The following is a 22552-nucleotide window of genomic DNA, read 5'->3' as shown; positions in this document are numbered from 1 at the left end:
TTATTTTTTTTACCGGTGATGTTCCTTTTGTTCCATGTTACGATGTTTATATTTCACAACTGGTTCGCTATGTCTGTGTCCATTGTGACTTTGGTATTTCAATGAACGTAATCAATGCTTGTACATTTCAAAGAACATAATCTGTGTATCACTGGTAAGTTATTAAGTCAGATATTTTGTAGCTTCAAATTTCTTAAAACCTTCACTAAATTCTTTGATAAATACAAAGATTTGGCTTTATAGACTAATTAAAAAATATCGAACGGAAATTCCTTTATCAAATGGCAAAATCAAAAGCGCAAACACGTCAAACGAATTGAAAGCAACTGTCATATTCCTGACTTGGAACAGCCTTTCCTTATGTAGAAAGTAATGGATTAAACCTGGTTTTATAGCTAGTTCAACCTCTCACTTGTATGACTGTCGCATAGAATTCCATCATATTGACAACAATGTGTGAGCAAAACAAACAGACATTATAGGTAAAAATATCAAAAATGGAGTACAGCAGTCAACATAGTGTTATAATCTTAATCATTATAAAAACAAATTACTATTTAAACAAAGAAACGACAAATCGGCATATAGACACTATAGACAAAGTACATAAGCAAAAATGAAAGACAAGAATACAAAAATGACCATAGCACAATAACACAATAGTGGGGGTATGAATACCGAGCCACGCCAAAAGTATATTACCAGAAATAGACTAAACAGTAAAGGTTAGAACTAATTACCCATGTGGGTTATTACATCTTGATTTTCATGGTTGTTTTTAGAGCCCATAAATTAAGATACGATACTCATTTTTTCCGACACTGTTTATGACGTCTTTACGTAAAATCCTTTGGATATGTACTGACTGTTGTTTTCGATACATGATTTTATAAGCTGTTACTGGCTTTGAGCTAGCTTTAAGTAGCTGCGACTACTCTCACATCGTTAATTTGGGTCTTTAGTTGTTTTTATGCTTTGTATCATTCTGATGAGTCTACCCCTTTTCAACTGATTTTTTATAGTGTTTTGTTATGTATTACTGTTAGTTCTGTGGTTGTTGTTTGTTGCTGCATATCATATTTGTTTTTTCTCTGTTGTTTTGTTTATAAATCAAGCCGTTGGTTTACTCGTTTGAATTTTTTTTTTTTTTTCATTTTGTCATGTTGAGGCCTCTTACAACTTGCAATATTGGTTTTACTAATTTAGAAAGTCCGTACGATGACCCATAGTTACTGAGATCTACGGCTTTTGGTCTCTGGTGGATAGTGTCTCATTGGCATTCATACAACATTTCCTTATCTTCTTCTGTGTTTACGCGAGAATTGTTCAAAATAAATGGATAATTATTTGTTTCAATGTGACTTTTCTTATATTGGTGATAAAAACGGTATAAATTTAAATTTACAATTGTACATTAACAAACAAAACATCACCTATTTGAATTTTAAAATCATACTAAACACATGGGAAAATAATTTGTTCGAATATGGTAGGGCCAATGGGCAAAACAAACAAAAGACCAAAGATACGAAATACGAAATATTTTATTAAAGAAAGCTCAATTATGAACATAAGTCAATAATAGCATAGATACAGCAAAGAATAACATTTAAACAATCGCACTACAATTAATACTAAACCAGTATTAAAATATTGTGTGTTTCAAGGGGAGTGACTCTAGTATATATAGAAATAAAAACCAGTTAATCACTGTAGATATACATGTATATTATAAATAGCCAACAAACAAACAAAAAATTTCACACTTTTACTCTAAGTAAAAAACACATATTAAGGTACTTAGCTATACTTCTGCATACATCATTGTCTTCATTACTTAACAACCACATAAACTGAGGATTAACATTTTTAGTATTAATAATGTTTTTATTTAAACAGTTGTACACTAACTCCTCTCTTAAATGAGAAAATTTTGGACAGTTTAATAAAAATGTAACTCATCTTCCACTGAATTTATATTACGGTTCTTACAAATCCTGTTTTCTATGGGAGTTTTTGGTAAAGTGTATCTACTAATTTTAATATGAAGTTTATGACAGCTGGTTCTGAACCTTGTCATGCTTACTCTATCATTATCACTATTTACAACAGATAAATATTTTTCAAATTTAAAAATATTCTAAAATAATCTATATGTTCTCAATTTATCACTAGTTTGTAGTTGCTGAGACCACTGTTTTTCAAATTTATGCTGAAGACACTTTCTTACTACTAACAAAAAATTATTTTTAATAGATTTTTAAAAGACATGACTGTTATCAATCATAACATAACATTTGAGATACAAAATATCTGAAACAGTATGATTTGCGAAATGGAAAAAAAAATTGAATTAATATCTGTACTATTAGCTGCCTATAATTTGTGATATATATATTATCTGCAAATTCTATTGATTATATACTCGATTGAATTGTTCTGAAAAAGTAATAAACGGATGGCGTTTCGACGATTTTTCTGTGGGTGTATGATACCGGGAAAATAATAGTGTTGCAAATTTTGGATATTTTTTCAGTTTAGATAGTTATAGTACGAAGTTAAGTTTAGACATGGACATGGATCACAGAATCAGCTTTTGAAGGTGTTTTGATAAAATATCAAATACTGATCAGCAGAACTTGTACATGCACGTGATCTTGATCCTCAGGCCATAGCAAATGGCGAAGGACGAGGGAAACAAACATGATCAAATATTGTAATAAAAATCATACTTTGAATAAAATCTTATTAACAAATGCACTCTCTCTCTCGATCTCTCTCGATCGATCGATCGATCGAATATATAATCTAAAGATAGGGATAATTCTTGGACTAGCTGTATTCATTCTATGATAAAGACAAAATAAACATCTGAAAAAACATAAATAAAGGCAACAGTAGTATGCCGCTGTTCAATAGTCATAAATCGATTTAACTGAAAAAAATCCTGGTCGCAAACCAAAACTGAAGGAAACACATCAACTATAAGAGGAGGAAAACAACGAAACAGCATAAACACTGAACTGCTACAAAAACAAACGCCAACAAACATAGAAACGGACTATTTGATAACAACTGCCATATTCCTGACTTGGTACAGGACATTTTAAGAAAAAATGTGGGTTGAAATGGTTTTATGGCTAGCCAAACCTCCCGCTTATATGGCAATGTTAAAAATACTTCTAAAATGACAACATAACGGGACAGGAATACATTACAACTAAACGCAAGAACACTCAGGACAAAGAAATACATAAATAAATAATGTATATACATTACAACATGTAAACCACAGAATAACAACGGACATCTCCCATTTACACCACAATAGAATTATGAACAGTGCGTCACACGAATGTATCAATGCCAAATTTCTAAAAATAGAATATTAAATCTGGATTAGGTTTGTAATGGTGTTATTTTATGTATTTCCTAACCATTATAAGTTTATTAATATAGAATTGTGTTTAATTATTTGTATTTTCTAACCATGTCGGTTTTTCTTCTAAATCAAAACTGTAAAAACAAATAAATGCCATGCATATAGTAGCCTTAAACTAAAAATCATATAAATGAACTAGCTGATTAATTATCTTAACTATTACATACATGTAGAAAAAAATAATTGAATTCAAACCACAAACGATAAAACATAACACAATACGAATCAGAATTACAAACGAAACATCATAACTAAATACATGAATGTTGGATGTATAATACCGAGACACGTCTAATATAAAAGCGAATTCACACTCGGGGTAACAGTCATATTCGGGAAAAGGTCACGATCGGTACTTAGCAGACCAGACGACGTAGATGGTAAACCACAATCTAAGACGTGGTAAAAATGTCGTTAGTTAGTTTAGACACAGACACATCATATAGATCAATCAATTCGTGATGGTGTTCATAAAATTTACGGAGTGTCATTTTTAATCTTTCCTCCTCATAACTCTGTTTGAGCAGTTTCTACGAAAGGATATAACCCTGTCCCATAATTACTCTTAAAGGGACATTGAAACAAGATTATTAAATCAAGCTCATAAACGTGAAACAGAAAAACCACGATTCTTTATAATACCAATCTAGAAAATATACTAAGCAAACTCTGTGATGAATGATTAGATTGTTTTTTAACGTGTTAAGCTTTGTTTAATATGATATTGTAAAACTTGATAATAAATCTCTTTTTATTTGGATAATGGAGATGAAGATTAAGAATTAATAATTACAGGTTTTGAATGAAAACAGAAATACAGTCTTTAATTCGAATATTGTTTGTATAGAAAAAAGTATAACAAAAATACCAAACGCCAAGGTTATTTCAAAAAGGGAAGTTCATAAAAACTAACAAAATCCAACATTACCAACCAACGGAATAAATGAAAAACAACTGTCATATTCTTGAGTTGGTACAGGCATTTTCCGACGAAAATGGTGGATTAAATCTGTATATCAGATATTTGTCACAGTAGATCCTACATACATTAGTTAATATATGTATGAATTAAAATAAACTGAATTATTCTATTACAATATAAAGGAGCATGCAAATATTTCGCCGATACTTTTCGAGATATATTGTTTATTAGTAAAGTAAAGACCGCAAAACAAGGTACTGGTTTATGTGTACGGAATCGGCCCTGCTTACATTCAGACACTAGAACATACACTTACACCAATGTATCCGTTAAAGCTCTAGCAACTTCTTCACATTCAGAAAGTGCAACGAAGACGTACGGTGAAAGACATTTTTGATTGGTCTGTGCCATTTCTTTGAAGCAATCTCCAGGACAGTTTGAGAAAATTGAAGTCCTTAGAGTTTTTTAAATCCCACCTAAAAAATATTTTTTTTCGCTTTGCTTTTTAATTATGTTTGATTAACATATTTCTTATCTTAAATGAAACTTGAACTTACCGTGGATGTTTTAAGTAGTATTCTTCTTTACATGTTTATGTAACAGCAGCATTTTTTTGGCATGATTTTTATACGACACGAGTTTTGTTTTAATATGTGTTTCTGTTATGACCTTTTTTATGGTAGAATTTTTTTGTTGTATTTTATATTTCAGTATTAACATCTATTGTTTTTATTCCCTTAGATTTATTTCAGTAACCATGTTGCATGTACAGCGCCTTAGAGTCATATTTGTATTTCTACATAAGGCGCTTTATTAATTTTCATTTGGGAGATAACTGTATTGTATTTTATTCTTGGCCTTCGTAAAACGCAGATTTTACTGTCGCAAATTGAGTTTACCTAGCGACGCGTAGCGGATTACGAAGGCCAAACTTAAAATACAATACAGTTATTTCAATTCTAATGACAGATATCAAAATAAATTCCATGTTAGTAAATATTTTGGCTTTAAAATGCCATAAATGAAATCGTCCGCGAAGCAGTTACATCGTGTTTGGCATCTTATCAATTTGAAGTTATAGGTATAGTCACCATGTCAAACATAAACACTAGACGTATTAATACTTTTCGTACACTTCTGAATGGTTTAAATATTGACAAAAAGATTTTGAGATACATAACGTGGCATTTTTGTTTATTTTTTGAGAAATAACATACAAAACAAAATTCGGAATTCAAAATGGTGGCTTTCTTTACTGAACTTGGAATTTAACTAAAATATTTGTCAACGTCCAATGAAAATTATTGTTTTGAACGAATTGCATTAGAATATTATATTATTATATCATAATAGATATATAGATGATCACATATGCATAGACTGTATTTACAATAATTAACATTAATAATAATTAGAGTGTATTCTCCAGTAAATCTAATCGTCAAGTAAAGATTCAAAAGTAAAAACAATGAATACTATCATAGTACTTGATGTGAATCAATTAAATCAAAACCAATCATATTACACTTATTTAATTTATATTTGTTTTAAAACATATTTGAAAATTATATTCTGCACATTGTGGGCGCCATTATTGGCAAATGTAATATTTGGTGATTCTTTGTTTGATATGATATACAATACATATGTCTCTTCAAGGAAAATAGTTTTAGATTGTAATTATTTATGTTTTGTTTAGACACGGAGTGTTATATAGACTTGACATAATAACGATATTAGCATAAGACTTAGAAACGCGGAAAATGCTAGGTTTTGCCGAGAATTTTCTACGTTTCGTTCCGATTCCTTATATCGTTACAATGTCAAGTCACAACTTCTTATATAGTTTCATATCCATTTTGTATTAGTATTTGGTTTGAAAAATATTTTTAAAACTTTTTTAAGAATCAACATAGAAAAAGCCTCTTACTTTGTATAAAGTTCGGGATTGCATGTTCGTTACGTAAGTGCGTTCACTGTTTGTGATGTCCTGTGGTGTCTCTCGTTGGTGGAAGATGTTCGTTGTTGTTCTGCCGTTTGCATGTTGTGTCGACTATTATATTATTTGTTTGTGCGTTTCTCTTTGATGAGTGTTATTGCGTGTGTTTTTACTGTATTTCTGTCACGTAGTGTTGTCATTTTAGCGATATTTTTTAACATTGTCATATAAGCGGGAGGTTTGGCTAGCCAGGTTCAACCCACCATTTTTTCTTAAAATGTCTTGTACCAGGTCGGGAATATGGCAGGAGTTATCAAATAGTTCGTTTCTATGTATGTTGGCGTTTGTTTTTGTTGCACTTCAGTGTTCCTGTTGTTCCTTTGTTTTCCTCTTATAGTTGATGTGTTTCCCTTGGTTTTAGTTTGTAACCCGGGTTTGTTTTCTCTAAATCGATTTATGACTTTTAAACAGCGGTATACTACTGTTGCCTTTATTTGACGGAGTAAAATTGTTATGTTTCAAAATGTGACGTTGAAATCATGCAGCTCATGCTGTCAGTTGAACGAGTGCAACATATTTCAGCATAAAATATCAACAATGAGAAATTAATTTTAGAAATTATACAATTTATCAAATAATAAAACAAGATCATGATTTGATGTATAATTTTTGCAGGAGAAATGTGGAGAAATAAGTTGATGTCAGACATTGCTTCGCGGAAGTGTTTATACTTCATTACGAATTTTAAAGTGGAAGGCATGAACTTACACAATATACGTTCAGTGACTGTATATCACATAAATATATAAGTCAACGATTTAAATCAACTTACGTGTATTGCTGTTTTTATATTGAATTTCTTTTATAACAATTGGTCGGTTAGACACAAAGAACGCACTTCTTATACAAAATGAAGGAAGCAAATAGTCAAAGGATTTGTATTTTAATTCATCTTTAGTTACGAGTTAATATAAGGCTGAAATATTAGATAAAATGTCCTTATTTACATAATAGGTAGTTTTAGTGGATCAGTGTATCTTTATTTAACATTCAGTAATCAATTACTGAAAGTGATATATAGAAAATTAAGGCAAAATATTCAACTGCTGCAAGTATAACATTAATAATTCTTTAATATACAATAGTGTTGCAATAATAGATATACGTCACGAAAAAAATCTTCATATAAAGAAAGGTACATTATTATGTTTATTACTTTGTAATTGATTGTCTGACCTTAGAATTAAATATAACAGAACTATTAACAACTGTCATATGAATGAAAGATTTAGCTAGCTGCAAAACCAGGTTTTACCCACCATTTTCTTAGAAAAATGCCTATACTAAATCAGGAATATGACAGTATGTTGATAAAGTTTGAATATGTCACTTTTTATGGACTTCCGCCTTTTTGGATTTACCTTTCAATATTTTGTTATACTCTTTTTCTCGTACAGATCTTTTGAGTTAGGCCAACTGCAATTGATTTTTACAGTTTGTTTATATTTTGTTACTTTTCAACACTGTCTCAGGTTAGTGGGAAGGATGAGCATTCACAAACAAATTCTTTATAAGCATGTCCCAAGTCAGGAGCCTGGAGTGGTTGTCGTTAGTTCATATCTGTCATATGGGTTTTTCTCATTGTTGAAGGCCGTAAGGTTGCCTATAATTGCTTACATTTACTTCATTTGAACTATTCTGGATAGTTATCTCATCGGCAATCATACCACAACTCCTTATTTTTAAGTTCAAACGTTGACATATTTTTTTTTGGATACATAGGATTATTTAACGTATTGTGTAATTTCCAAAATATATCTTAAGTCTCATCACTCCGCCCAAAAAAAACCAAAGAAAATAATAACTTTAAAATACAGTTATGTCTTACAAACAAGACAGAGGCGAGAAGAAGTATGGCTTATTGTTTAAATGTATAACGGAAAGTTCGTTAAGCTTGCCAAAGAGCACTAAGTATATCTGATGAAAATAAACAAAACCATTTATGATACAAGGAAGATTACATTGTTAATTTGTGAACTACTGTAATTGAGTTATTTAGATCTTGTGAAATATCTCAACCGCAAATTCTAAAGATTATGTAATTAAACTGTCTGTTCTCAAATAATAGATTACCTTTATAAATTGAATGACATGCAAGTACAAAAAATTACTGAATAAAACGAGAACATTAAGGAAGTTTAAATTCGAGGACAAAGACCATGGTAAGTAAAAACGCCACCAGTTTTTGTAAATAAAAAACAAAAAGGAAAGTATTATATTTATTTGTGTGTAGCAAAGTACTTTTGGATATATCGTATGTGAAATTTTGATTTTCACAAAGAAAAAAATTAAGAGAGTGTCAAGAATAGTTCATCGATGTATTTAACATAGAAACCACTAGAAAAAAAACTTGCGGGAATTGTCTGAGCTCGTAACAAATTCTGAAGCGAGACCAGTTTCATTGAACGCGTAATTGTCTTATGCAATACATTTATCAACCAAGTAACCAGTATGTCTTTAAATTCACTGTTTGTTATCTACTATTGAATATTTACCACTGTCTCAATGATCAGTGTATCATTTTCATGTTTTCCTCATGTAGAACATATTTTGTGACTGAGGGTAAAAACAGACTTGAAAAAATCATCTAAACAATTTTATAGTATTGGTTAATTTACAGATGAGTAAGGTACAAAACAAGTGTTTTAAAATCAGGGTTGGGCATACCGTCCGCGTGTCATAAAAGGTAATGTGGCAATTCCGATAAAAACATGAACTAATTTTCTAAAAATAACCTTATAGCGATCAAGATAGTGATAACATATATTTGGTACAAATTAAGCGCCTTTAAACATCCTTGATCAGTTTGTTTCTGTAACTGCAGTTTTTTGGGTTATTGATTTATTTTAAACAAATCGCACAAATTTACAGGTTGTTTCCCTAATCCTTTTTTTTTTCAGAAGATATAATTAATAATAAGTATATTGATTTTATTGTAAAGCTACTCGATTATGCTAAGATAAAGCATGATCAACATTTAGAAAAGATTTCCGTTCAAATCGCTACTAAAGGGTTCATTTTCATGCAGTGATAGTTTTTGCTCTAAGTTAAAGGCTTTCAGAGGAAGAACAGAATTGATACACCATATACTTTCTTTCTATTCTTTTAACAGATTGTTGTCTTTCATGCTTTGTGGAGGCCGTGACAGATTTCACTTGTATGTGGTTTGATAGTGCATTTACTCCTGTGATAAATTCTCTATTGTATGCTTCTTCATTTTGTCACTTTCGGCCAATTTGTATCTGGAAATGGATATGTAGTCCAATCGAAATATTAGCCATTTTCATACGTTATTTTCTCTCCAGATATCTTACACTATCTTTATGTGCTCAGAAGTTGTCTTAATATTTGTACTGTTTTTTCTTTACTCTAAAGTGATATTGTTAGGAAATTTCTGATAGTATTCGTTGGATTGTGAGATTTCTTTGGCAGATATAAGTTATAAGTTATTGATTTTATCCTGTAGCTGTGTTCCTCAATAAATATATGTAGCATGATCAACACATAGAAAATAATTTCGCTCAAATCGTGGCAAGGGGTCCCTATGAACACGCAGTGATGTGAGAGTTTGTCCTCCATGTTGGAGGCATCACTGTGACTTTGAAATCAATATCAGCAATACAAGCGTTGTTCCTTTGTTTTGGTGGTTTCTTTAACACGTCTTGGTTTCGTTTCATGAATGATTACACCATATTCTTTTTTCCTTATATTTTCTGTTATGAAATTCTCTACAAACCAACCATGCTCATTGCATGAGATCATACCGTCCATCTCTATTCCCGAAGATTTTAGAATGTAATTTTATTCATTAATGCAAAATACCAATGAAAATTTTGAAAAAAAAGTTATAAAGTTTTACTGTAAATTTTTAATATCCATGTCAAAAAAGGCCATTTTTCATTCATTTAAACCTCAGACAAATGCCAAAAAACTCAATATTTCCCACTGATATGTTTGTTTTAAAGAAAGTTGGCAGTGACTTAAATCAAGCTTAAAAAATTACGTGAAAGACCTTGCATCAACCTGATTATCGATGAATTATATCATCATTAAACGTTGGTATAAAATAACACTTTAAATTCTATTCCAGTTCAAAGAATAATTACTTCCGAAACAATTACACAATATCTGTGGTAATTTTATTAGGCGTCTTTCTTTTTTATGATTTGTTGACTTGTTGTAATCTAGTTTATGATATGAATATTGCAAACATAAGAAATCAAAATAAACACTACAAACATGCGTATATCGAACAATACGACAGACTAGGAAGGATGTTAACAATAGAAAGAGAAAAAAAAACGTTCCGGTTATCAAAAACTATTGATAAATTGATAAAAGTTACCTTGAGAATATAAATATCAAAACATCATTTTAGTAGATTGTTTTCAGGTGTTTGCTTTTCCATCGTATATTTAGAAAAGAGAGGCGGAAGATACCAAAGGGACATTCAAACTCATAAGTCAAAAATAAACTGACAACGCCATGGCTAAAAAAGAAAAAGACAAACAGAAAAACAACAGTTCACAAAACACAACACAGAAAACTAAAGACTGAGCAACACGAACCCCACCAAAAACTGGGGGGGGGGGTTGGGGGGTTGGGGGGATCTCAGGTGCTCCGGATGAGTCAGCAGATCCTGATTAGAAAATACGAATTATTGAGAAACACTACTTCTTTCAAAGGCATAGAAGAGGCAGAAATTGTTGAAAATATCTATCAACTGATTTTTATGCTTGATGTTAATGAATTTAATAATATCAAGATCCATTACAAACAAGAAGATAAGAGAAACACATTTAGTCTATATTTGAAAACAAATCACACTACGGCATTCCAGATACCACAAAACGAGCATATTAAGTATTAACAAACAAAACTTACTGAATTTAATAGTTTCTTTACATTTTTGATTGGTATATCTTTCAAGGTTGTATCACTTCACAAAAATAACAATGGTTTTATATTGGTGTGCAAAAATCATGAAGTTTTGGTCGTGTGTTATGGTGGTAACATGAAAAAATGAATAAAAATAATATGATAAATGTAACTTGGAAGAAATATGCTCAAAATGTGATCGTTCTATACCCAAAAAAGCATCGTTGTTAATGGTGTGTCACTGCATAGGAGAAAGAACTTAATTATTACTAACATCAGGTTTTTGACAAAATGATATTTGTGAATTGTTTTTACTTTTAGTTAAAATGACATTATTTCATATTTTCAGATGAAACTTCGCGGTCGTCAATTTATTTTATTTGTATTGCATTGTGAACAAATTCTGGTACTGTGCATGTCTGATGTCATACAAGGTTTATCATTGTTGAATTTCAAAATAATTGGAAATGATGAAACCTTCTACTATCGATGTTCTACTAATCGTAAATGCAAATGTTCAAACATTACTGATGGAATTTTAGCCGACTGTTCCGCCTTAACTTTAAAAAAATCTCCATATTTCGAGGAAAGGGTTGTATCTGTTAATCTGAGCCGTAATTTGCTTACACATCTCCCAGACGAGGGACATTTACCGGCGAAGCTGAAATATTTAGATTTAGCAGATAATAATATTTCAAAATTTAGTAAAGGGGAGTTAGCTCCATTTTCTACTGCACGCAATATTATAAGCTTAAACTTATCAACCAATTTCTTATCACTAGATGTTGATACGTATTACACAGGCGTGTTTCAAAATCTGAAATATTTACAGTATTTAGATGTTTCAAACAATTCCAATGCAAACAAAAGTTATTATTGTCCAGATAAAGTATTTCAAGAACTTTCCTCTCTTCAAAGTCTATCAATCGATGGAGTTCAAAATGTAACGTTTGGCAAAGGATTTTCTACTCTGACAAATCTCACAATGTTGAGAATAACTGGAATTGCTGTTAAAAGGATCATAAATAGAGAATACTTTGACAATTTCCCCAATCTTGAACACCTCGATTTATCAGCTACATTAGAATGGCGCAACAAAGGCGATTTTGCACTCACAAATTTTGAAAAAGGTGCTCTTCAAAAACTTACTAAATTGCAGTATTTAGATATCTCATACCATCGGAAACTTCGAATGTGTGGATTTAGAAATGTTACGAATGATCTTCCAAAAACTTCAATACGCATACTAAAAGCCAATTATCTGGAATGTGAAAGATCAGTAAGTACCGTTTTATTTGTTGATGATATCAAATCTTTGAATACTACAAAGCTAGAGGAACTATACCTCGATGGAAATAATTTAGAAGAAACAGATATCCTAGTGCCACGACATTTACCACCGTCTTTGCATTATTTTAGTGCCAGAGATAATAGATGGGTCATTGATAGATACGCATACCATTATATTTCTGCATTAACAGGAATTAAAACTGTTGACTTGAGTTTTCAAAACAAACATCAGTTTTCGCAGTCAAAGAACTTTGTGGCTTTGTACTGATTCTTCTTATGAAACTACACATTGCATTTGTAACAGAGTTCCAGATTACGTCGGCGAATCATCATTTCTTAACGGGGGTCTACATAAAGACATTTTACGAGCGTCTAACAAAATTGACAATTACCCATTAATAAAATCGTGTATTCCTTATGACGCCACAATTTTTCAACTCGCCCTTATTCCGGCAAAAACAGAAACAATAATAATAGAAAGTGCAAAAGTAGGTGAAAATTTTCCACCTATTTATTTTAGTACATCTTCTGTGAAGAAAATATCATTGCGAAACAATCAAATTTTTGCCCTTACAGGGCCAATATGTAACTTAACCAAGCTCCAATACTTTGACTTGTCCAGTAACAGAGCTGTTGATATATCCAGTTATGTATTTGGTTCCCTTATAGGTCTTAAACATTTAGAAATCGATAATAATCTTCTAGGTAATTCCAACATTTTTTATACAAACAATTCTGTTTTTATTTTTGAAAATCAAACGAATTTAATGTTTCTCAACATGTCGTCAAATCGCCTATCCCTTTTATTCCGAAATTTTCTATTAAGGTCATCTAAACTAAACACTATTTTAATGGATCACAATTTACTTACGGACTGGAATATTTCTATTTATCATATGCAAGACCTACAATTTATAGATATAAGTTGGAATCAGATATTATATTTGTCTAGTGAAGGAATGAATCTACTCGAAATTTCATTTCCCTTGAATACCACTATCGATATGTCAAACAATCCTTTTGAGTGTTCATGTAATTCAATATATTTTTTGCAATGGCTTCAGTTGCACAAGAAGCATTTTAAAGGCTTCGATGATTATTCATGCACGTACTTATATAAGTCTTTTGATATACCAGAGGCAAACATTCATTTGAAAAAGGATTGTTATTCCTATGTTGGAGTGATTGTTTCAGCGGCGATCGGAATAATAGTCTTTCTAGCTGTTATTTCTTCTCTGATAATTTACCGATATCGATGGAAATTGCGTTACTGGTATTATATCTTCAAGGGAGCCTACGGAGGTGATCGTGTAAAGACTGAATGCAATTTTCAATTCGATGTTTTTGTATCATACGCGGAAAAGGACAGATGGTTTCCGAAAGACTACATGATAGAATTTCTCGAGAAACAAGGAGCATTGCGCTTATGCATTCATGATAGAGACTTTATCGCAGGAAGTGCCATTGCCGAAAATATAACAAATGCTATTCACAACAGCCGAAAATTTGTTTGTATTCTCACAAATAACTTTCTCAAGTCAAAATGGTGTATGTATGAATTTCATATGGCCCTAGAAGATATTGTGGTGACAAGACAGGGAAGAAATAGCATAATAATTGTTCAGCTATCAAGCACAGATGTCAGAAATATTCCTCGAGAAATGAGGTATATAATGAACGAGGACACGTACATTGATTATCCAGAGGATGAAGGAGACAGAGTAATCTTTTGGGAAAATTTTGAGAGAGATTTTAAATTTTAGTTTGAAATGAAATGCAAGCTTAAATATAGTTTTCGTAAGGTATTTCATGAAATGAGTGTTCTTCGAATTTGAAAGAGTTTCGTATATTTTCATAGTATAGTTTGAATAATAATAACTATTAAAAAAACTGTGTGTTTTTCCTTTATAAAAAGTTAAGGTTCTTATCTTCATTAAGTACATTGTACCTCATAAGATTTTTGTCTAGCTTTTATATTTGTACATTGAAATTCCTATAGAGGAATTTTCCGTCCTTTTTTGTTGTTGATTAAGTTCAGAAGGGAAGTCAGTTTGGTTTTAATGTGGCGTAAATATATGTATGTTGCAAGGGTAGAAAAGCAGCCGTAAACAAGCAGTCTCAGATCAATCGAAATAAACGAATTAAACATCGTATAGTTTATACATTTTATAATCTCCTATCTATATTTAAAAACAATAATTACTTTGCGAACTACCAATTAGTAAACAAATAATATTTTGAATAAGGGTACCATAACTTCGTTTTTCAACCCACTGCATGAATGCACGCATATGGTTACAGCTTTTTGAACGGCAGTTTCGTTGAATTCAATATTTCAACAGATGTTTGATTTATTCACTTATCTTGTATATGTAAGGACTCTACTATTCAAAGCTTTATACCTCAATATTTTGATGACATGCAACCTCCTATTCAAATATTTTGCCCTCGAGCATCACTGAAGAGACATTAATTGTCGAAATGCACATCTGATGCAGTAAAATTGGTACCATTTGTGTTATGATTACAACTTGGTCGATACCTCTGTTGGTTGAATGTTAGTCCCCGAGGCTATCACCAGCCCAGTAGCCTGTACTTTGGAACTGGCTTGAAAGTACGGATATTGTTTTGATTAAAACTTGCCGTTATAAAATTTTGGAAATAATTTTAAATTAAGGAATATATCTCCCTCATGCAAAACTCTGATTCCTTGTCCGGATTAGGCTAAACTTTTTTTTGTTTGATCAGCTCTTACACGTTTGTATCAGGTGTAGGGTTTTCACATATTTTGGCTTCGAAAATCACTAAAGAGACATTAAAAGTCGTAAAGCGCATCTGGCGCAGTTAAATAGGTACCGTTTATGTTATTATGTCAGTATAGAAACTTATGTTCCTGAAACATAAAACATCAAGTTTTTTATATGGTCATATAGTTAAAAGGGATCTCGACATCGTTGAAGACCGAAAGGTAAACAAATTTTTGAAAAAGAACAAAAAGATCGTCCTCCATCTATAACAAACAGTATAAGCATTAGAAATAGTGTTGCCAGTTCATTAAGAGATACGTTTTAATCCTTTATAATTTATATGTCCATTTCTAGAATAAGAAACAAACTTTAGGTACCCACATAACGGTTTGTTTTCTTTGTACCTAAGCTGCAACCCCCTCCCCACCCTTATTCGTTTCATCTCGGCCTCCAGTAAGTGTTCTACAACTATTCTTTCAGTGCTTTTAACTAGCTCCCAAACTACTATCAAAGAACTTATCATTAATATCTGAAATAAAGCAACTGTAAATGATGTTATTATTTATTTCTGTAAAAAACTCATTATTGGGCTATTTGAGAGAAATTACGTGCTTTTGGCGGTTCTTTCAATCCGGTTGACACTTTGTACTTTTCGACTCCCTACACAACACTTCAATAAAATGTTTCAAATAAGTTTTTCTTTTCAATTAAATTGTCCCCTGGAAGATCTGACTGCAAATTACTTTGCTGCTACTCATATGAAGCTTGTTTGTACTAAAAAGGGTAAATATGGTAGATATACTTACTGGAAGTGTAATTAGATGATTAGTAGTTGTACAACTTTTACTTGACAACATCTTTAAAATTGAGAATGGAAATGGGGAATGTGTCAAAGAGACAACAACCCGAGCATAAAACAGACAACAGCAGAAGGTCACCAACAGGTTTTCAATGCAGCGAGAAATTTCCGCACCCGGAGGCGTCCTTCAGCTGGCCCCTAAACAAATATATATACTAGTTCAGTGATAATGAACGCCATACTAAACTCCAAATTGTACACAAGAAACTAAAATTAAAAATAATACAAGACTAACAAAGGCTAGAGGCTCCTGACTTGGGACAGGCGCAAAAATGCGGCGGGGTTAAACATGTTTATGAGAACTCAACCCTCCCCCTATACCTCTAGCCAATGTAGAAAAGTAAACGCATAACAATACGCACATTAAAATTCAGTTCAAGAGAAGTCCGAGTCTGATGTCAGAAGATGTAACCAAAGAAAATAAACAAAATGACAATAATACATAAATAACAACAGACTACTAGCAGTTAACTGACATGCCAGCTCCAGACTTCAATTAAACTGATTGGAAGATTATGTCTTCATCATATGAATATCAGGCACAATCCTTCCCGTTAGGGGTTTAGTATCATACCATCATAACATATATGAGAAGAACATAACCCGTGTCATGCCAACAACTGGTTTTTAAATAAATGTGTTTAGTGCCGATGCAAAGACCCTATAAGTGAATCAATATTAACGCCAAATATGCAATCTTTAATGAGCTGACAACAGTATCGTAACTATATCCCTTCTTAATAAGTCTATTTAAAGGTTTTGTTAGCTTCAGAGGTGAATACTGACATTTTTGTGCTTTATAAAGAATATTTCCATAAAAATTGGATGTGAAATATCTGAACGTATAAGAAGTCTGCATGTTGAGCTATATTTACGAATGATGTCCTTATACCGATGATAAAATTTAGTAAATGTTTTGACTAGTTTGTGATATCGAAAACCCTGGTGTAATAATTTTTCAGTAATACATAAATTTCTCTCGTTAATATCTAAAACATTGTTACATACACGAGCGAATCGTACAAGTTGAGATATATAAACACCGTAAGATGGTGACAAGGGAACGTCACCATCTAAAAATGGATAATTAACGATAGGAAATGAAAAATCATCTCTTTTATCATATATTTTAGTATTAAGCTTTCCATTAATGATATAGATATCAAGATCGAGGAAAGGGCAGTGGTCATTGTTAGTATTAGCTTTATTTAAAGTAAGTTCAACAGGATAAATTTCTTTAGTATACATACTGAAGTCGTCATTATTGAGAGCCACATTATCATCCAAATATCTAAATGTATTATTAAATTTGTATATCAGATGTTGTTTCGATGGGTCTTTGCTGATTTTTGTCATAAATTGTAACTATGTTTCGGCAATAACGTTTATCGATTGTTGCATGTATTACCCATGGCCAGTAGTAGCACCCCTTTGATAGGAGATGTGTTACTGTATTTATAATTTCCAACGGTTCGATAGTATAGTGGGAAATTACTGTAATAACGGTACTAGTGAATACTATTGATACGGGTACTTCGTATGTACACGTATATATACATATCACGTGATATTGATATTTAGCGGGAATATTTTCCCTTGTTGGTCACTTCTAGCCAAGCATCAGACTGGACAACAGTGAAATAAAGTTCATTTTCAATTTTATTGTTATTCTAATTTGTATTTAGTAGGAATTAGATATTTTACTAAAGAGTAACTTAAGTTATTACTTATTACATATAGATAGTATATTTACTTTATATACAGTCCAAGTATAACTCTCGAGACGGTCTTCCGAGCATTTGGGTTTGGACACAGGTTTCCCACATTTTCCACTTTATTTAAAATGTAGTCTTTTGACTGCAGTTTAAATGGAGTTTGACCGAGGTGACTCGTTTTTGTTGGTTTTTCCTGGCCGGCGGGATCGTTGATGACAGAGCAAAATATTTTTGAACACAATTTACTAATTATTCTATTGAACTCTTTAATGATAGTGAATTTATTGTGCATTGATACTTATGCTTTATGTATATTGTGTTTATCAATTATATTTAAATTAATAAAATATGGGGTCCACCAGTATTGCTGGGCTATCGGCTATATATAGTATTTAGTATTTATTGAGATGCCTAGAAATAGTTATTAGTAAAGTTGATACTGATATGAATCAAAGTTTATGTCATGAAAAAGTTGTTTCAATTTCAAAATTTCACATTTGGTTAAGTTTCAGAATTACGATAAACGATGGTTAATTAATTTGGTGGTGTTTTTTGGGTTAGATAAGAGTCAAATTACAATCTGCTATTGCGTGATGCCTATACGTGTCGACAGATTTTATAGGAGTAACACGACGAGTGTCACATGTAGAACAGGATCAGTTTACCCTACCGGAACATCTGATATCACCCCCAGTTTTTTTTGGAGTTTATGTTGCTCAGTCTTTAGTTTTCTATGTAATGTTTTGTATACTGTTGTTAGTCTATTGATCGTGTTTCGGTTTTTGCCATTGAATTGTCAGTTTGTTTTCTTCGACATGAGTTTGAATGTCCCTTTGGTATATTTTGTGTTTCCTTTATATGACCAAACGAACTAAAGATCCGTCTAAATTTGATTTACATTAGTGATTGATGATTACAACATAACCTACCGTTACCCTTTTTTTTGGCATTTTGCATTAAATAATCAATAACATCAACGGTAGAATTTTTTTAAAAATATACTTCTGGAATTTACCTATTTGACCTTACTTTCAATAGATTTCATATAAACCTAGATTAAGATATTTAGGTTTCACACGGGAAACTCTTCACTAAAATTTACGCCAAAAAGGACGATTTTCGTTTCCTATTGTTACTTTTGTTCTTTTTTGACCGGTGATGTTCCTTTGGTCCCATGTTACGATGTTTATATTTCGCAAATGGTTCGCTTTGCCTGTGTCCATAATGACGTTGGTATTTCAATGAACGTAATCAATGTTTGTACATTTCAAAGAACATAATCTGGGTATCACTGGTAAGTTCTTAATTCAGATATTTTGTAGCTTCAAATTTCTTAAAACCTTTACTAAATTCTTTGATAAATACAAAGATTTGGCTTGATAGACTGATTAAAAGTAAAATAACAAAAATATCGAACGCAAATTCCTTTATCAAATAGCAAAATCAAAAGCTCAGGCACATCAAACGAATGGAAAGCAACTGTCATATTCCTTACTTGGAACAGCATTTCCTTATGTAGAAATTGGTGGATCAAACCTGGTTTTATAGCTAGTTTAACCTCTCACTTGTATGACTGTCGCATAGAATTCCATTATATTGACAACAATGTGTGAGCAAAACAAACAGACATTATAGGTAAAAATATCAAAAATGGAGTACAGCAGTCAACATAGTGTTATAATCTTAATCACTATAAATCAAATTACTATTTATAAAGAAACGACAAATTTGCATACAGACACTATAGACAAAGTACATAAGCAAAAATGAAAGACAAGAATACAAAAATGACCATAGCGCAAAAACACAAAAGTGGGGGGTATGAATACTGAGCCACGCTTAAAGTATATTACAAGAAATAGACTAAACAGTAAAGATTAAAACTAATTACTTGTGGGTTATTACATCTCGATTTTCATGGTTGTTTCTAGACCCCATAAATTAAGATACGATACTCGTTTTTTCGAGACTGTTTATGACGTCTTAACGTAAAATCCTTTGGATGTGTACTGACTGTTGTTTTGTTTTCGATACACGATTTATAAGCTGTTACTGGCTTTGAGCTAGCTTTAAGTAACTGCGACTACTCTCACATCGCTAATTTGAGTTGTTTAGTGTTTTATGCTTTGTATCGGTCTAATGAGTCTAGCCCTTTTCTATTGATTTTTATAGTGTGTTGCTATGTTGTACTGTTAGTTCTGTGGTTGTTGTTTGTTGCTGCATATCATATTTGTTTTTTCTTTGTTGTTTTGTTTATAAATCAAGCCGTTGATTTACTCGGTCGATTTTTTTTTTTTTTCATTTTGTCATGTTGAGGCCTTTTACAACTTGCAGTATTGGTTTTACTAATTTAGGAAGTCCGTACGATGACCCATAGTTACTAATATCTACGACTTTTGGTCTCTGGTGGATAGTGTCTCATTGGCAATCATACAACATTTCCTTATCTTCTTCTGTGTTTACGCGAGAATTGTTCCATATAAATGGATCATTATTTGTTTCAATGTGACTTTTCTTATATTGGTGATAAAATCGGTATAATTTAACTTTACAATTGTACATTAACAAACAAAACATCACCTATTTGAATTTTAAAATCAAATTAAACACATGGGGGGGGGGGGGGGGAATTTGTTCGAATGTGGTAAGGCCAATGGGAAAAACAAACAAAAGACCAAAGATACGAAATACGAAATACGAAATATTTTATTAAAGAAAGAACATAAGTTAATAATAGCATAGATACAACAAAGAATAACATTTAAACAATCTCACTACAATTAATACTAAACAGGTATTAAAATATTGTGTGTTCCAAGGGGAGTAACTCTAGTATATATAGAAATAAAACCCAGTTAATCACTATAGATATACATGTATATTTTAAATAGCCAACAAACATACAAAAAATTTCACACTTTTACTATAAGTAAAACACACATGTTAAGGTACTTAGCTACACTTCTGCATACATCAGTGTCTTCATTACTTAACAACCACATAAACTGAAAATTAATATTCTTAGTATTAGTAATGTTTTTATTTGAACAGTTGTACACTTACTCCTCTCTTAATTGAGAAAATTTTGGACAGTTTATTAAAAAATGTAACTCATCTTTCACTGAATTTATATTACAGTTCTTACAAATCCTGTTATCTAAGGAAGTTTTTGGTATAGTGTATCTACCAATTTCAATATGAAGTTTATGATTACTGGTTCTGAACCTTGTTATACTTACTCTATCATTATCACTATTTACAACAGGTAAATATTTAAAAATATTCTTAGATAATCTATATGTTCTCAATTTATCACTAGTTTGTAGTTGCTGAGACCACTGTTTTTCAAATTTATGCTAAAGACACTTTCTTACTACTAACAAAAAATCATTTTTAATAGATTTTTAAAAGATATGACTGTTATCAATCATAACATAACATTTGAGATACAAAATATCTGAAACAGTATGATTCGCAAAATGGAAAAAAAAACCAAATTAAGTTTGGACATGGACATGGACCACAGAATCAGCTTTTAAAGGTGTTTTGATAAAATATCAAATACTGATCAGCAGAACTTGTACATGCACGTGATCTTGTTCCTCAAGCCATAGCAAATGGTGCAGCACGAGGGAAACAAACATGATCAAATATTGTAATAAAAATCATACTTTGAATAATATTTTATTAACAAATGCTCTCTCTCTCTCGATCAAATATATAATCTAAAGATAGGGAGAATTCTTGGACTAGTTGTATTCATTCTATTATAAAGACAAAATGAACAAATGAAAAAAACATAAATAAAGGCAACAGTAGTATACCGCTGTTCAATAGTGATAAATCGATTTATATGAAACAAATCCGGGTCGCAAACCAAAACTGAGCGAAACACATCCACTATAAGAGGAAAACAACGGAACAACATAAACACTGATCTGCTACAAAAACAAACGCCAACATACATAGAAACAGACTATTTGATAACAACTGCCATATTCCTGACTTGGTACAGGACATTTTGAGAAAAAAGTGTGGGTTGAACTGGTTTTATGGCTAGCCAAACCTCCCACTTATATGGCAATGTTAAAAATATCGCAAAAATGACAACATTACGTGACAGGAATATATTACAACTAAACGCAAGAACACTCAGGACAGAGACATACATAAATAATCATAAATAATATATATACATTACAACATGTAAACCACAGAATAACAACGGACACCTCCCATTTACACCACAATAGAATTATGAACAGTGCGTCACACGAATGTATCAACGCCACAAAAAGTGACGTCACAGGTAAATTTCTAAAAATAGAATATAAAATCTGGATTAAGTTTGTAATGGTGTTATTTTATGTATTATCTAACCATTATAAGGATATTGATATAGAATTGTGTTAGTAATGGTTTAATAACTTGTATTTTCTAAACATGTCGGTTTTTTTTCTAAATCAAAACTGTAAAAACAAATAAATGCTGTGCATATAGTAGCTTTAAACTAAAAATCATATAAATGAGCTTGCTGTTCGGTGTGAGCCAATGCTCCGTGTTGAAGGCTGTACCTTGACCTATAATGGTTTACTTTTATAAATTGTTACTTGGATGGAGAGTTGTCTCATTGGCACTCATACCACATCTTCCTATATCTATTAGCTGATTAATTATCTTAACTTTTACATACATGTAGA

General features: G+C 31.5%; 2 protein-coding genes across 2 annotated transcripts; both read left to right on the top strand.

Annotated features, from left to right (window-relative positions):
- Window positions 1-11597: 11597 nt before the first annotated feature.
- On the top strand, window positions 11598-12821 carry LOC127712313 (toll-like receptor 4). The gene has a single exon (XM_052218684.1). The coding sequence runs from the start codon at window positions 11657-11659 to the stop codon at window positions 12797-12799; it is 1143 nt and encodes a 380-aa protein (XP_052074644.1). The 5' UTR covers window positions 11598-11656; the 3' UTR covers window positions 12800-12821.
- On the top strand, window positions 12821-14643 carry LOC127712314 (toll-like receptor 4). Its single transcript, XM_052218685.1, has one exon. It carries the CDS (start codon window positions 13299-13301, stop codon window positions 14292-14294), a length of 996 nt encoding a protein of 331 aa, XP_052074645.1. The 5' UTR covers window positions 12821-13298; the 3' UTR covers window positions 14295-14643.
- Window positions 14644-22552: the final 7909 nt, after the last annotated feature.

This window comes from Mytilus californianus, unplaced genomic scaffold (genome assembly GCF_021869535.1).
Source record: "Mytilus californianus isolate M0D057914Y unplaced genomic scaffold, xbMytCali1.0.p SCAF_8, whole genome shotgun sequence".
Lineage (NCBI taxonomy): Eukaryota > Metazoa > Mollusca > Bivalvia > Mytilida > Mytilidae > Mytilus > Mytilus californianus.
Note: the sequence above shows the minus strand (reverse complement) of the source record. Positions and strands in the feature narration are given on the sequence as shown.